Below are 14837 nucleotides of genomic sequence, written 5' to 3' on the forward strand. Positions count from 1 at the left end.
CCAGCGGAAAGCTCAGATTGACACTTCTTATTGTATATAACACATTTTTGTCTGAGCAGATTCTAAACTGTCAAACCTTAGAATCAACCCTGGTCTTTTGCCACTGATCCAACAGGGAGAAAATATAGCCGTTGTGCTTGGCGCTCACTCACGTGGCTTTGTTGTTGTGATGTTGGTAGAGGGACTGGCTGGCCCCGTTCCAGCCCGGTTGTAAGCTCTGACTGTCATGTGGTACTTTGTGTTGGGGTTCAGGCCTGTCACGTGAGCTGAGGTGACGAGACCTGCCGTCCTCACTCTGTCCGCTGCTGCCTCTTTATCGCCATCCTTCCAGTACCGGATCTAAACAGACGAGTACACAGAGGTCTTAGCACCTAAGCCATTGAGCCATTTGCACTTGTGAGTACCAGGCCCACTCCACCCAATGCAGGAGACCTGGGTGCTGGAGCAGTTGCCTTAGGAGTCACTCTCTCTGTGCCGGAGGAGCTCAGGTGTATCAGGCTGCGGGTCATCCTGACCCCCCTCCAATTCTGTTTTTTTTTTTTTTTTTTAATTTTACCATGATTGACACATTTTCCAGAGAAGCCCTCGGAAACTCAGATTGTAGGTTGACTGCCATTTTCATACAGGGGATTATTAGCCAAACCCTGGGGCTCTTACTCAGTTTTTTACTCATGTCAGCTCCTACTGGAGTCATAGGTGCCCTCAGTATTTGGCCCTGTGCATCTTGCTCGGCCTGTGGCCAGGATCAAAGCCACTGGCTGTGGAATGGCAGGTGGCAGGAATGGGAAATCCCATCATGACAGTTTCTCTAGTGGTACTAGTACTGGCTGCATAGAATCAGCATCGCCTACAGCAGAGTGGATGCTGGAATCCCCCAACCCCCTCCTGCGCCCTTGAAAATGGAGGCCCTGCAGCCATGTTGTTTGCTTTCACTTCCTGTAGCCTAGGGAGATAACTGATTTGCCTCATTGTGTGCTCCAGCCTGAGTCTCAGTCCTTGTTCTAGCCCTTCCATTCCCTTACCTCGTAGCCCAGAAGGACTCCATTCGTGTCTCCCTGCTCAACGGGCTCCCACGACACGTCCATTTCCGAGGACAAAACGGCCTTGGCTGTAACCCTGGAGGGAGCCACTTTTGGTTCTGGCAAAGGACGGAAGAAAAACCCAGCAACAGAAGTCTGTTTCATGACAGCAGGTGACAGGGTCACTGCCCCGGAAGGAGTGGTTTCATGGCCAGAGGCCAGCTCTGTGGCTATGGGGTGGCTAGAGAAGGCACTGCTCACTGGAGGCAACATTAATTGAAGCTGTGAATGTGGATTTTATGTAACCAGGAGGGCAGCCTGGCTTGGGGTGGTGTGCGACAGGAGCTCTTGGGAGCTGAATGTCTCTTCTTCTGCAGTGGGTGTATCTTTGTAGGTGCACTTAGGAGAACGTGTGTGTTTGTATTACAAGGCACCATGTGAGCACTTCTAGCCTAATCCTCAAACCAAGGTCAACCGACCTTCTAATAACAGGAAACAATTCCTAGCAGTGATATCTATTAGACTGGAATAGCTTCTCTCAGAAGAAGCAGTAGCAGGCGCATCAGACGGAGTCACCACAGTCCCTCCTTACCTTCCTCTGCAGAGTACACAATGGCAGTCAGGCTCTCTGGTCCCTCCCCCTTCCTGTTGTATGCTTTGATTTTCACTTCAAATGGGGTGTAGGGCCCAATGCTCTCGTTGCGGTAAACATAGTGCAGCGACTCTGGGTGGGGCACCTGTGCGGTCTTCCACGCCTGAGTGCCTTGCTTGCGGAACGACAGGATGTATCCAAAGCCATCTCCGTTCTGGTACTCCCGCAGCATTGGCTACGATATGGGGCAAGAACAAACGGAGACATTGGCCCGGCGCTCATTTTATACCCATAGTGCATGCAATAGATTTGATCGATACAGTAGACGGAATTCTGCCCTTGGGCATGTGTGTGCAAATCCCACTGAAATGGCTCTGTAGTACAGCATCAACGCCACTGCAGTGTTGCTAAGCCTTGCAGTGTTACCACAAGTCTTGTGATATTTTGTGTTTTCTTATGGCCTCTGCTCCTGGAATCTTGTGACAGTCACAAGAAAATAGCCCACATCCTTTATATTTGTATAGAAAGGCCCGTATCTGCTCCCTCTAGAGTCTGCAGTGGAATCAGGATCATATCAAAGTGGTAGTTTACATATCCCCCCTTTTTCTTCCATCTTTGCTTTCATCTCCTTTTCACCCCCCTTCTCTGTTTTGTCTCCCTTTGTAGCGCCTCTCTGCTCCCTTTTCAGAGCCAAGCCTGTCTCCCTTTTTCTGCACTCTTTGTTGGCCTGTGCCTGCTGCCAACTTACCGTCCAGTTGATGATGAGCTCACCGGGGGCCCCTCCTCCTCCACTGAGCCCAGATGGTGCCACAGTAGGGGCTGTTATATTCCCCCAGAAAGAGAAGGAATGTATGAGTTTAAAAACAAAACAGTGAAAGAAAAGCACCCATGCTTCAAAACCTGGGAAAAACCAACTTCCATCAACTCTCAAACCTGCGCTGGCCCATCTGGTTCTAACCATTAATACTGAAGGTATTTTAGGTGTGATTTTCAGAGCTTCTGAACTCCAACAGTCCTTACTAAGTTCAGCTGGAGATGTGAGTTTTCAGAGCCTGTGAAAACCAAGCCCTAAAAAGTATAGCATGGGTGAAATTGTGTTAGGTGTGAGCTGCCAGTTCACCACACACATTCAGAGCGTTTCTTGTGCCAATCTTGCACTTCAAGCTCCTGAGCAATACAACCAAGAGTAGTACTGATTTAATATACAGTAAGCTGTCCACAGGGGACTTCACCCTGTCCTTGCAGTGGGTTGGACAGTGGTTCTCAACCTTTCCAGACTACAGTATCCCGTGTAGGAGACTGATCTGGCTTGCGTACCCCCAAGTTTCACCTCATTTAAAAACTGCTTGCTTACAAAATCAGACATAAAAATACCAAAGTGACACAGCTCACTATTATTGAAAAATTGCTGATGTTCTCATTCTTATAAAATAAATTCTGACACCCCCGCCCGATTGAGAAACACTGATATAGTATAAACATGTCACTGTATGACGTTTTAGTTTGTACTGACTTTGCTAGTGCTTTTCATGTAGCCTCTTGTAAAACTAGGCAACTATCTAGATGAGTCGCTGTACCCCCAGAAAACCTCTGAGTACCCCTAGGGGTACACATACCCCTGGTTGAGAATCAAATAGCTCTTTTCCATTTCTTACCACTAGGATCCTATAAAGTTCTCAGAGTGTCAAATACTCAGGGCTGGGACTGTCTTTATTTTGCATTTTGCACAAGGCTGAGCTCATTGTCAGTGGTTAACATATAGTAAATAACACTTGTGAAGCAGTCATCCAGCACTGTTGCGCCTTTATCTTTGGCATGTAAATGGGTAAAGAAGAAGGCATATTTTGTGTCATCACCATCTCTAGGAATACTCAGTGAGATGATGAACTTGTGGCAATGCCTAAGTGAGCATGCAAACCATCCTGTTCCATTGCAGAGGGGTAAGGATAGATGATCCCTGATGTCTCCTTCTAACCCTGAGCGTATATGCACCTACCGGCTTCTTTGGTGCGGATTTTGCTGGAGGGCCCACTAGGATCCCCAGCTCCAAGGATGTTGCTGGCTAGGACACGGAATTCGTAGTCCATCCAGGGAATGAGGTTCACCACCTGGGCTGTCTCTGCATTGCCCTCAATATTTGCAGGATCTATAACCCAATAACATGAGAATACAACAAATAGAGCAAGTGGCAGTCAAAAAGCAAAAAAAAAAATAATTCCATCCCAGAGCAATCTGTGTGGGCAAAGGCACGGCTGCTGCCGTGAAAACACTTACTGGTGCGCACTTGCTTCCATTTGTTGGAGAGTAGGGTGCGGGCCTGGATGGTGTATTTGGCAATCGGACTGTGGTTATCAAAGCCACGGCTCCAGCTCAGCTGGATGGCAGTGTCACTGATGTCCACCACCACCACGCCCCCAGGGGGCCCAGGAGGTCCTACCACAGTGAGAGAAGGACAGTCACATTAACAGCCACATGGGGGAGTCAGCAGGGCTTGTTGCTCTTCAAGCAACATCCCAGGTGGTAGGTCATAATCAGGCCGTTGTACCCCTAAGCGTAAAAAGTGTAGCCTCAAAATTTTTCCTCCCTTAAAACGTTTGGGATCTGGGGTGGAACCTCCGCTGGATTCTAATTCCCTTCTCGCGGTTTAAATGTGTGTCGCAGATCATGAGGAATTTACAGAGCTCTTGGTAGGAGGTTTTCGGGTGTGAGAGCATGTTGGTCCCTGGCGGGGAATCCAGTTTGTTCGGGCTCGTTGTACGCTGCATGCAGGATGTGGGAAGGAACGGCCAAAAAAATTACCTCTTACAACCAGCATGGCCGACTCAGATGCGCTGTCCACGACTGTCTGGGCTGTGCATGTGTACCGCCCGGAGTGCCTCAGCTGAATATTCAGGATGGCGAGGTCCCCAATAGCCTCTTTCTATGCAGGAGAGAAAGACGGCAATGGGGGAAACGTCAGAGCAAGCTTGGGGACCACACAACATATGAGTTGGCAAAAGAGACGCAGGCATTAAAACCCAGGGCTCTCCCAGCAAGGTCAAGAGGATTGGCAAATTGGAAACATCCTAGAAGAGCCAAAGACACGGTGGCAAATGGGACTCAGGATGTTTTGTTTCTCCCTTTGCCCCAGGTTTCTGGAGAGGGCATCGGCACAGAACCCCTTGATACTCACCCTGCTAGCTCGCTTGTAGTGCCCTTCAGACTTTTCAAAGTCAATGGGGAAGTCCTCCAGGGACCAGGTGAAAGTTAGGTCCATAGTTGGGTCATGGGAGGCATGGCACTGCAGGGTAATGTTTTCGCCTAAGTTGATGTCAGCACTAGATGGTGCCAGGGTGATTTTGGTGGCATCTGCAGAGGAGGTGAGAGGGCTGTTAGTTGCAGATGTAACCTCCATGCACCAGTCATTGTCCGGTTAACAACACACAGGCTGATTTGGGGTTTGACTTTGCAAAACCAAAATCTGATCAGCAAGGAATTGCAAAGCCAAAACCACCCCTGTTTTTGTCTCTCTCTAACTAGGAACCATCAATAGTTTTCCAAGGGGCAGAAAAGGATTAAATTAGATGCAAAATAGAAATATTTTGTCAGGGCCAATTGCTCATGGTAACCTTTGTGGAAGGGTGGGTGGAACTGAAGGATTGTCCTGATGACTGAAATGAGTTAAGGGTGTGAGTCCCTCTGAGAACCGGATTATTTTCTGGGAATCGGAGAAGGAAATGTGTCCCCCTTCATGTTAGGACACTCTTAGCACCCTCCTTGCTGCTTCAGCTCAAGTACAAGCCAAATATCTCTACCTCGAACTGAGAGGATTCCTGTGCTGTTGGCTTTTCCCATGAAATTCTCAGCAAAGCAGGTATACTTCCCCTCATCAGATTTGCTGATATTCCGGAGGATCAAGGTGCCATCTGGGGTAATAGTCACCCTGGAGAAGGAAAAGAGCCTCAGCAATAAGTAAGATTAAAGTGGCATGGACAACAGTCCTATTCACTGTGTGCACCCACTTCAAAATGGAATTCCCAGATGCTGCTGACTTCTCTAGGGATGCAGGTCATAAAGACCAGGCTGCAAAATCTAGGTAAGACTTTTTAAAGAAGAACAGCAGCCGTGTTAGTCTGTATTCGCAAAAAGAAAAAGTGAGCTGTAGCTCACAAAAGCTTATGCTCAAATAAATTGGTTAGTCTCTAAGGTGCCACAAGTCCTCCTTTTCTTTTAAAGAAGAAGCAAATGGAGTGCAGCAAACGTCACTAGCTTTTATAAAGAAGGGATCTTTGATGTTCAGTCCTATGTAATGTACCCTCTGTGGAAGCTCTGAAATGCAAGAATGTGAGCATTCCCTAAAACGGAGTACGGGTAATCGGTGCTCCATGTTGCTCTTCCATGTTGATTAGCTGGAGGGCTCAGGATTTTTGCTTCCATTTCACCTTGAACTCTCTTTGGTTTTTACCATTTTTTTGGTTCATGGGGAAGCAAACCTACTCCACTTATCTCAGCCTCTGGGGATAGCCAACCCACGTGGGACTTGGTGGAGCGTGATGGGGTGTGTTCCCCACACGAGCCCTGCAAGAGCTGAGTTAGGCCAGGTGGGCCCAATCAGCTAATTAGGCTGCAAGCAGGGGAGCCTTAGGCTATGAGGAGGCAACTGATTGGGAAAAAGCTCACTTCTGCAGGAACAGGGGGGCTGTATAAAGCCAGGTAGCGGGCTGCAAACTGCGGCTGCTGCTGGGAAACACTTCAGTGAAGTAGGCTGCCGTCCCTCCCTGAGTGGAGGGAGTTGGAGACTGGCAAGGAGAGGGTGAGAGCCAGTGATGTTGGAAGAAGACCAGAAAAACAGCAGCAAGGAGTGAGTTGTTATAGGGTCCTTGGGCTGGAACCCAGTGTAGAGGGTAGGCCTGGGTGCCCTACCAGCCACTGGGGAATGGCAAAGGGCATTGGAGACACCAGCCAGACAACGGGTCTGGAAAGACTGTGAATTCCCTGGAAGGGGGAAGACCTTAGTGACCTGCCTGGAGGACCAAGCCACGAAGAGGAGACTGCAGTTCCTGGAGTGAAAGGGGCCGCATGGCGAGACAGGATGGGGAAAATACCACTGGAGGGAGAATGCAAGACTGACACAGCTCGGTCCCAGAACAGCCAGCGAGAGGCGCTGCGAGCAGTGAGTGCGCCCTGTGACCAGGAGGGGCACTTTTTCAGAGGGTTTTGTTCACCCTCCATTTCTTTCCTGCAGTTTGTTCCTCCCATCCCCCAAGGCCATCCATCTGGCTGAGGAAGGCCCAAATGCATGTAGCTCCTACATCTGCCAGAGGGCTTGCTGCCGAGCAATACAAAAGGCTTTCACATTCCCAGGGCCTAGCAAATTGACCCAGATCTAGCATGATAGTAAAGGGTGCTAACTAGAGGGCCACCAATTAACAGCTGGGTGGTCTTCTGCAAGGAAAACATATTTTTAGCTGTTGTTGTTCCTAGCTAGAAGCAGACTTGGTGCTAGTACCTGCTACTGTTGATCAGGAGCTCAGTTCCTTTGGTCCAGAGCACAATGGACTTTGGTGCTGCTCTGGGCTGGCACGGGATGATGACCTCCCCACCTCGGGCTGCTGGTATCAACCGCTTCACGGGGTTTAGCCGAAAATCTGGCGCTAAGGCTAAGAAGAAAAGAGGATTAAGGGATCTTCTCAAATACTGATCTATGAGCATGGTAAAGCTGCAGCGTAACTGGATTCTGGTGTGTCACCAAACTGCATGACAATAGCTGTATAACAATAGCATGATGGATGAGCAATTCCTTCACTGCTCAATGACTGCTGGATTGATTTGGCTGTTCCATCATCAACCATGAGAGATGCTACCTGATTCCGATGTAGCACGCTTGGCAATGGGGATATGACCTTAATGCTCGCAAGGTCTTTGCCAAGACCCACAACCAGCCAATTTCAAAGAGGATGGGGATGTTCGCTTCAGTGTCCTGAGCAAAATTCCAATCGGTGTAAATACCTAATGTCCCCTAAAATTTCCCCTTTCAACTGGATCGGAAATTCTGCTTTACTTGCTGTTAAACAGCTGCTGCTTAGAGCATTTCACTGCTAAGCTGCTGGTTCAAATCCAGCCTTAGACCAGTATCAACACCAAGACAGCATCTTGTGATCGCTGTTTGGTCTCTGTGAAATGAGGTTGGGATCTGCCCAGTTCCCCTTTGCTGCCAGCCACAACAGACCGACTGGGTCATGGGTGCTGAACTATTTTCTCAGCCCCCGTTCCGAGGTCAAGGGAAAACTGCGTAGTGGGGGGGAAATGGTTAGAGTTCTATTGTCGTGCAGTTTGGTGACCACGCCACACTGCTGTAGTTGGTGCAGTGTCTGTTCTCAGGCGAAGCAGAGGAGTTAATTCTCCAGAACCATCTATCTTTTAGGAGAACTACATGTATGCAAACATGTAATAGATGTGCCCTATCCCAGAGGTGCTGCATTTCTGTGGTGGGTAAGTGGTTCTTGGGTGCTTGTAAAGGACTGAGATGAAAAATGTAGCGTACGAATACAGTAAATGTGTTCGGACTGTGTCTACAACACTGCAGTGTCTAGATTGTCCTTGGAAACCCGGGGGACCCTTGGGAAAACGATGAGTTACCTTGCACTGTTAATTCAGCACTTGCATATACTGTGCCGTGTTTGTTCTCAGCTACACACTGATACATGCCAGAGTCCTCCAGGGCTAGCTTGGAAAGTCTCAGCTCTCCGCTGCTCACTTCGATGCGGTTCTGTGCAAACAGGAGCATCAGCGGATTAGATGGGAACAAAGAAAACGAGACTCAAGAACCAGGTGTTCAAAGCCGAGTTTCATTTCTGCTCCTATGCTGGCTTGTTCCAAAGTTTATATAGTTTTTCTGTCTATCAAATGCCTTTTTAGCCAAGCATTCACAGGGCTCTCATCACTGTGGTAGCCGAGTGCCAGTGCAGTGAAGTGTGTAGGTATGTACTGACTGATCAGTGACTGGTCTGAGGTAAGCACCACTCTCTGAGGAGGCTTTCCCGCCCCAAGGCCTGGATGTAAGGTCCCAGGGCTGCTGGTAACAGTGGAGAGTGACTGGAGAATGGCGTGATGAGAATAAACATGTGAAATGAGCTTGGCAGTCTCACCAACTTCCCTTCGGGGCGGGAGGGGAGCGGGTAGAACTGTCACCCACATCAGTGCAGTTGGCAGTCTGCTGGGCAGGGTCATGGAGCCAAAAGAGGAGGGGATGTTACAGGTGAGGACTGAGGTAAACTGGCAGAACCACGTGGGGCTCTAGGACTGGAACAGTAGGGTCTATTGCAGGTCAGGGACACGTGTACCGGGAGAGGTGCACCCTTCACTGTTCCAAGCAAGGGCTGTGGTACCTGAGAGGTTAACGGCTGCCCATTCCGGAGCCATCTGATCATAGGCCTTGGCTTGCCAGCTGCTGCACAGCTCCAGCGTAGGTCAGATCCAATGTCTGCTTCCGTGTCTGTGATCACCTTCAGCCACTCTGGCTGAGCTGCAAAGGGGCAAGAGCGATGTAGGAGCCCAGAAGGTCAGGTGGGAGGCTGCTCATGCCAGGCACACGGTGGCACAGGCATGGGAACGGAGTGATATATCACTGCACGTTACCCCATAGCAATAGCCTTTGCCTCCTGTGTACAGAGGCCAGGCTGATTCTTCTCTCTGGCTGCATCTACAGTATGAGTGAGGGCTGTGATTCCCTTACACATGGCCATGCACTCGTGCTAGCTCTCGTCGGGCTAATGCCAGGATCAATAGCAGCATAGCCACGGTCGCATGGGTAGCAGGAGCGGAGGCTGTGCAGAGTACAAACCCGCCTGAAACTGGTGGGTATGTACTTGGCATGGCTCAGCCATGCCTTGACTGCCACTAACCGTGTTACCACAGCTACACTCCCGTCTCGAGCTAGCATGAGCGTGTGTGCACGAGCAGAGGAATCACACCCCTAACTCCTAGCGTAGCTGTAGCCTGTGGGTCCCCCAGCCCACAACCCTCATCCAAACTATTCCTACCGCATGATGGGAAAGTCCAGATATGAGTAAGAACACGGTGACTCCTCTCTCTAGAAATGAAAAGGAGCCCTAAATCCAATCAGCGCTGAGTGGTGGGGAAGGCTGGATCTGGGTTGGAGGACTTGATTATAGCTCTGTCAGACTTGTGTAGTGGATTCAGTCTGTGACCCTGGATACAAATACCCCTGTTCTTTGGGGAGGTTTGGACTGAGAGCTGAATCTGATACACCCAGCTGGGGTCTAGCTCTGTTATCTCATCTCTCTGTTAGTTGCTCAAGAGATAACTCTTTTTGGTAGGTTTTCATTCATCCCTACTAGAGCTCAGCTGTGTTGAAAGAAAGGGGAAACCAGAAAGCTGTGCATGTGTTTAGTAGGGTTCTGTTGTGGATTTGATTAGGGCTGGTTCAGATGCAACCAGTTCCCTCCCCAGGGCTCAGCTCACTGCCTGGGGCTCCTTGTGCTTTGGGAAGGGACCTGTTTAAGGGCCTTACCCTGAATAATAATGCGGCCCTGGTAGGTGTCTCTTCCCTTAGCATTTTCAGCCTCACACTCGTAAGTGCCTTCATCTTCAAAGTCCACGTTTTGGATCTGCAGGAGGGGCTCACTGGAGATCCACTTGGAGGACTGTGAGCTGTCCACCTTTCGCCACTTTATCCGAGGGACAGGGCTATGTAAAAGCAAACGCAGTGAAGCAAAACTGCAGGGACTAATGCGCAGTGCAACATATAATCCAATCCAGTGCAGCAAAATATAGTGCAGCGTAATTGCCTTCCACAGCTACCCCCGCACCCTCAGCGTGGCGGACAGGACAGAATCTCCACCTTTTGAAATGGTGGCTTGGCCCCTCGCCCTACTCTGCACTGGGAATTAAGGCAGCGAGGCTGCTCTTTCTACCCATCGTTATGAAGGCCCGAGGGTCTGTGACTTTCTTCCAATGCTGCTGCCACCATCAAAGGGTGGAACAAAAAGGACCAAGAATACTCACTTTCCAAAGGCAAAACATTCCAGAGTCACCTGCTGCCCAGCCAGGGCATAGGTGTCGGCAGGAAACTTGGCTTTAATGCTGGGTGCATACTGTCTGGCATCTGCTGAAAGAAAAACATTGGTAAGGAGGTTGCTGGGCTTTTAGAACTGCACACACAAAGCATTAAAAGGCAAAGGTCCCTGCAAGGATTCACCTCCTAAAAGCACATATTTAAGTCTCAAAGACAGCAGCTGCTGCACTGCCTTCCAGCTATCATCCAGAGCCTGCTCGAGCATTGTCTAGTAGTTAAAGCAGAGCCCTGCATTCTATTCTTGGCTTCGCCACAGATTCACTTCATGATGCTGGGCGAGTCACTTAACTTCTCTGTGGCTCAGTTTCCCATCTGTGAAACAGGGATAATTGTATTTATTTAGATTTAAAATGATAAAAAGATGCCTATCCCACGCAGTAGGTGCCCCCGACATGTTCATTAATCGCACAATACAATGAAATCCCAGAAGCATTAAAATAATCATTCCAACAGGAACTCAGTCAGCCGGACACCTCCAGAGACCCCATTTCATCCGCTCCTCATTATGGGATACATACCCTCAGCCCTCTGCAAAACCCCCTTTCAAATAGATGTCCTTTGCAGCCTGCCCATAAGGTCATCAAATTCAGGGGGTGGGAGGAGGGATTTTGTCAAGTTCCAGAGTCCCAAAGCCTTCACAGAGAACACCCTGTCAGCTGCCCCCTCTCTTTTATACCAAGGGGGAACCAGCTCAGGCACGCTGCTGACTGAGCTGTGGTAATGCGTCATGGGGGGAGAGGTGGTCCCTCATGTAGGCTGGTCCCAGCCATTTAAGGTGTTATAAATCATATAACCAACATTTTAAACTCCTCTCAGGGACCAATGGGCACCCAGTGCAGATCCTGGAGAACTGGTGTCATATGCCGTCAGCAAGTCACCCCGCTAAGTCAGTGAGCTGCTGCGTTCTGCACCATCTTCCATCTCTGATTGCTTCTGAAGTGTAGCCCCATCCCTACGGATGCATCCTCCTAATGGAAACAGGATGAGCTCTTCTCCCCCTATGTGAGACTCCTAAATTCTTAATGATGAAACACTGCAGCTGGCAATCTCAGTGGCTCACACTTTTGACCGTGGGGCTCGTGCAGTTTATTTTGTATCTTTAGGTAGTTTGGTAATTTTGCTTTTTACGCAAAGCAGGAGCCTTAAATCTGTTCTGAAAAGAAACGACATCCTGGAACTTTCCTACCATCGCCAAAATCCTTGCAGATAGAAAGCGTTTTCCAAGGGAAATGTTCCAATTCCAGATTCTCTCTCCTTCCACTTTCTCTTCCCCAACATCTCCAGCTGCTTCAGCAAACTAAAGGCCTGATCCAAAGCACATTGACTTCAATAGGCTTTGGATCAAGCCATAAAATTTTCCCCATTGAATCTTGAGCCAAAGACCTTGTTTCTGTGACAACCACAAGTGCCGCTGCCTGTGGGAATGACAATTGTAGTCACTGTGAAACCACCTACAGGATTCTGCAGCGTATGCTACATTGGCTCCCCATTCATTTCTGAGTCCAGCTTAAAACTGTTGTCCTTAAGACTCCCCCCCCCCCCCCCGGACTTGTTCCAATCAGTCACAGGGCACCTGTTGCTCTTTATTTCCTATTCTGCTCTTTCACCTTGTTTAGCCTTGGCTCCTGCTCTGTAGCTGTACATAGCCTCACTATGGCTGGGCAGAGAGCCGCCTCCTCTGCAGCTCTTGCCACCTGACACAGCCTCCCTGTATCTCCTCCTCCTCGGATCTCCATCTGTTCTCAAACCTCTTTTCTCTCTCATTTATGCCTTTTAATTTGTCTGTCCTCCTGCTACATTGTGGAAGGTTTGTCATGTCAGTGTGCTTGGTATAAAACCCACTGGTGCGGTGCAGCTAATTCCCCCATGCGCAGCTAGCCAGTTCGGCAGGCATGTGTGGAGTCAGGGTTTCGCCTCCGCATCCCCTCTTTCGGGGCAGTGAGTGGTACCAGAGAGGTAGGGAGGGAGTAGCCCTTGCAGTCCTTTGAGCAGCTGCAGTTGTGCATGACCCATGAGAAGGCCCCTTGCAGACCAACCCCCATTGCTGCCTGGGAGAGTCTTGGTGGTGTTGGAGGTGAAGGCAGCCAGGGTCAGCAGGTGTTGTGGGCTGCAGAGAAGAGTCTCCCCCTCCTACAACTGCAATAAATGAGAGGTTGGGACTGCAAGGTAGTGCCACTGTGGTGATGCTTTTGTGTGCCAGCAACCAACTTGAGACCCTCTAAATGCATTTCTGATAGGCCACTGAATGGCAGATTGCAATAACCATCAGTAACTACTGACTGGGCCAGGATTTGAACCAGGGACCCAGAGAGGAAAGGCTTGAGCCATCCAGTCTCCCTCTTTCCTACTTTATCTTGGAGAGCTGTTCCCTCTCTCTATAAGAATCAGCTTCTAGGGGGCACCATGTTCCCACTCAGTAGCCCTAGAGCACTGACCCTCTGCAATAAGGGTGAGTCCGGCAAACTTGCTGAAGACACTCTTCGTGATGAAGTCGATGTGGCTTGTGGCAAAGCAGGAGTAGTTGCCCAGGTCCGATGCCTCTGTCTTGGCAATGTAAAGGTTTCCTGTCATCTGGGAGACAAAGCGCCTTCCATCTGCTGGGATGAAGTTGGGAAACTCATTCAGGAGCCATCGATAGGACAAGCCTGCATGGGAAAGAGTTGAGGGTGACGTGTGAGAAATGTTGGTTCACCTAGACCACTTCCAGAGCAGGCTGAGCCAAGAAGGTTACTTCCCATGCTGACACAAGTCTGACCCTAAGTTTCTCTATGGGTGGTGGTCAACTTCTCCAAGTCTCTAGCCCCATCATGTGACTCCTTTGATTCATGAGACTTGACATCAGAAGTAACTCTTGAAAATTGGCTCTTCTAGAATTCCCAGACAAAGGCTCAGCAAGAAAGGGCCAAACCTATGGTCTGGTCCTGTCTCACTGCATGAGGCCACTTCACACATCACCTGCAATCCCTCAAACCAGTTACTTTTGATATCCCCTTTGCTGTAGTGCATTACCTGGGTAATGTGGAGGGGGACTGCAGGTGAACATCGACCCCCATCCCTCTGTAATCTTCACGGGGTCTCGCTCTTCTGTGGAGAATTCCTGCAAAACTAAACATGCACAGTGAAACCCGCAGGTGAACAGCCATCGCAGCTGCAGAGGGGATAAGTTTCATTTGAATCAGGTTTTGTCGTGCCCCAGCGTGGGAGGCATGTTGTGTGGTTCTGGAGTGAGCATGGATCATGTCATTTCCTAGAGAATTAAAGGGGGGAGAACTGCACTGCGGCAGGGCAGTGAGGCGTGTTGCTCACACAGTGACTACCTCCTGCAGGGAGCCAGGATCATTACCTGTCTTTGCAAGAATGCAGCCAGCGCTGCCCCACAGACTGGCCAGCAGGAGGCGCTGGAGAATGATGCAACTCCTTCCCAGCCCCCTCCAGGCCCATGCATTCATCTCTTCAGTAATACACCTGGATTTCCATTGGCTTTGCAGATGGAGGTCCAAAGACCATTCCCAACACCCCTTTCCTGGTAGTGCATTGAATTAACTGCACCACCAAGCATGGCCAGGTCCTTTTCCATTAGTGGAAGGGTCTATAAGATTTAATCGAGGGGATGATGATGGGTACCGTGTGATTTCCAGTACTGAAAAGGCAAAGGTTGACATTCATGCATATTTTACTACTCCCAACAGAGGCATAAATGGCCCTTGTGTTGGCTGCCCTCATGGCACTGAATGAATGTATCTTGAAAAGCAAAAGGTGGTAGAAAGACAGTGGCATGGAAGCCTTTTTCATCCAACTCACTAACAACGGGGGGCTACGGAAACATCTCCCTTATCTTCCTGTGTCAACAGTGGGAGGTTTGATTTACCCCCTGTGCTAGTGCGGCTGCATTCTGTTTGCACTGTGGAGATGAACAGGTGACTTACAGCCAAAGCGGACGTAGGCTTCTCGGCTTACGACCGTGCCCATGGGGTTAGATGCCAGGCACTGGTAAGACCCAGCATCCTTGGCTTTTACTGGGTTGCTTATCTCCAAGTTGCCCCCAACTAGCCTGTAACGGGTATCCGGCTCCATCTTCATTTCTGTGCCATTCATCTTCCACCTGCCCAGAACGCGGTTGGGGGATCAGAGAGGAGGAAACAACGATCAC

At 49.6% G+C, this 14837-nt stretch overlaps 1 protein-coding gene across 1 annotated transcript in view; it reads right to left on the reverse strand.

Moving 5' to 3' along the window:
• The window catches only part of CNTN2 (contactin 2), a 51074-nt gene that overhangs the window by 9139 nt on the left and 27098 nt on the right, over positions 1-14837 (reverse strand). Inside the window, exons 4-20 of the mRNA XM_074936301.1 lie at positions 14614-14789; positions 13697-13792; positions 13123-13332; positions 10618-10717; positions 10124-10299; positions 8979-9115; positions 8230-8359; positions 7100-7250; positions 5406-5533; positions 4784-4959; positions 4411-4531; positions 3886-4044; positions 3608-3757; positions 2360-2430; positions 1612-1846; positions 1023-1138; positions 153-339 (exon numbers count right to left, since the gene is read on the reverse strand). Of these exons, the coding sequence (XP_074792402.1) occupies positions 153-339; positions 1023-1138; positions 1612-1846; positions 2360-2430; positions 3608-3757; positions 3886-4044; positions 4411-4531; positions 4784-4959; positions 5406-5533; positions 7100-7250; positions 8230-8359; positions 8979-9115; positions 10124-10299; positions 10618-10717; positions 13123-13332; positions 13697-13792; positions 14614-14789 (2519 nt within the window). The remainder of the gene's footprint in view (positions 1-152; positions 340-1022; positions 1139-1611; positions 1847-2359; positions 2431-3607; positions 3758-3885; positions 4045-4410; positions 4532-4783; positions 4960-5405; positions 5534-7099; positions 7251-8229; positions 8360-8978; positions 9116-10123; positions 10300-10617; positions 10718-13122; positions 13333-13696; positions 13793-14613; positions 14790-14837) is intronic.

The sequence above is a fragment of the Natator depressus genome, chromosome 21 (genome assembly GCF_965152275.1).
Source record: "Natator depressus isolate rNatDep1 chromosome 21, rNatDep2.hap1, whole genome shotgun sequence".
NCBI classification, from domain to species: domain Eukaryota; kingdom Metazoa; phylum Chordata; order Testudines; family Cheloniidae; genus Natator; species Natator depressus.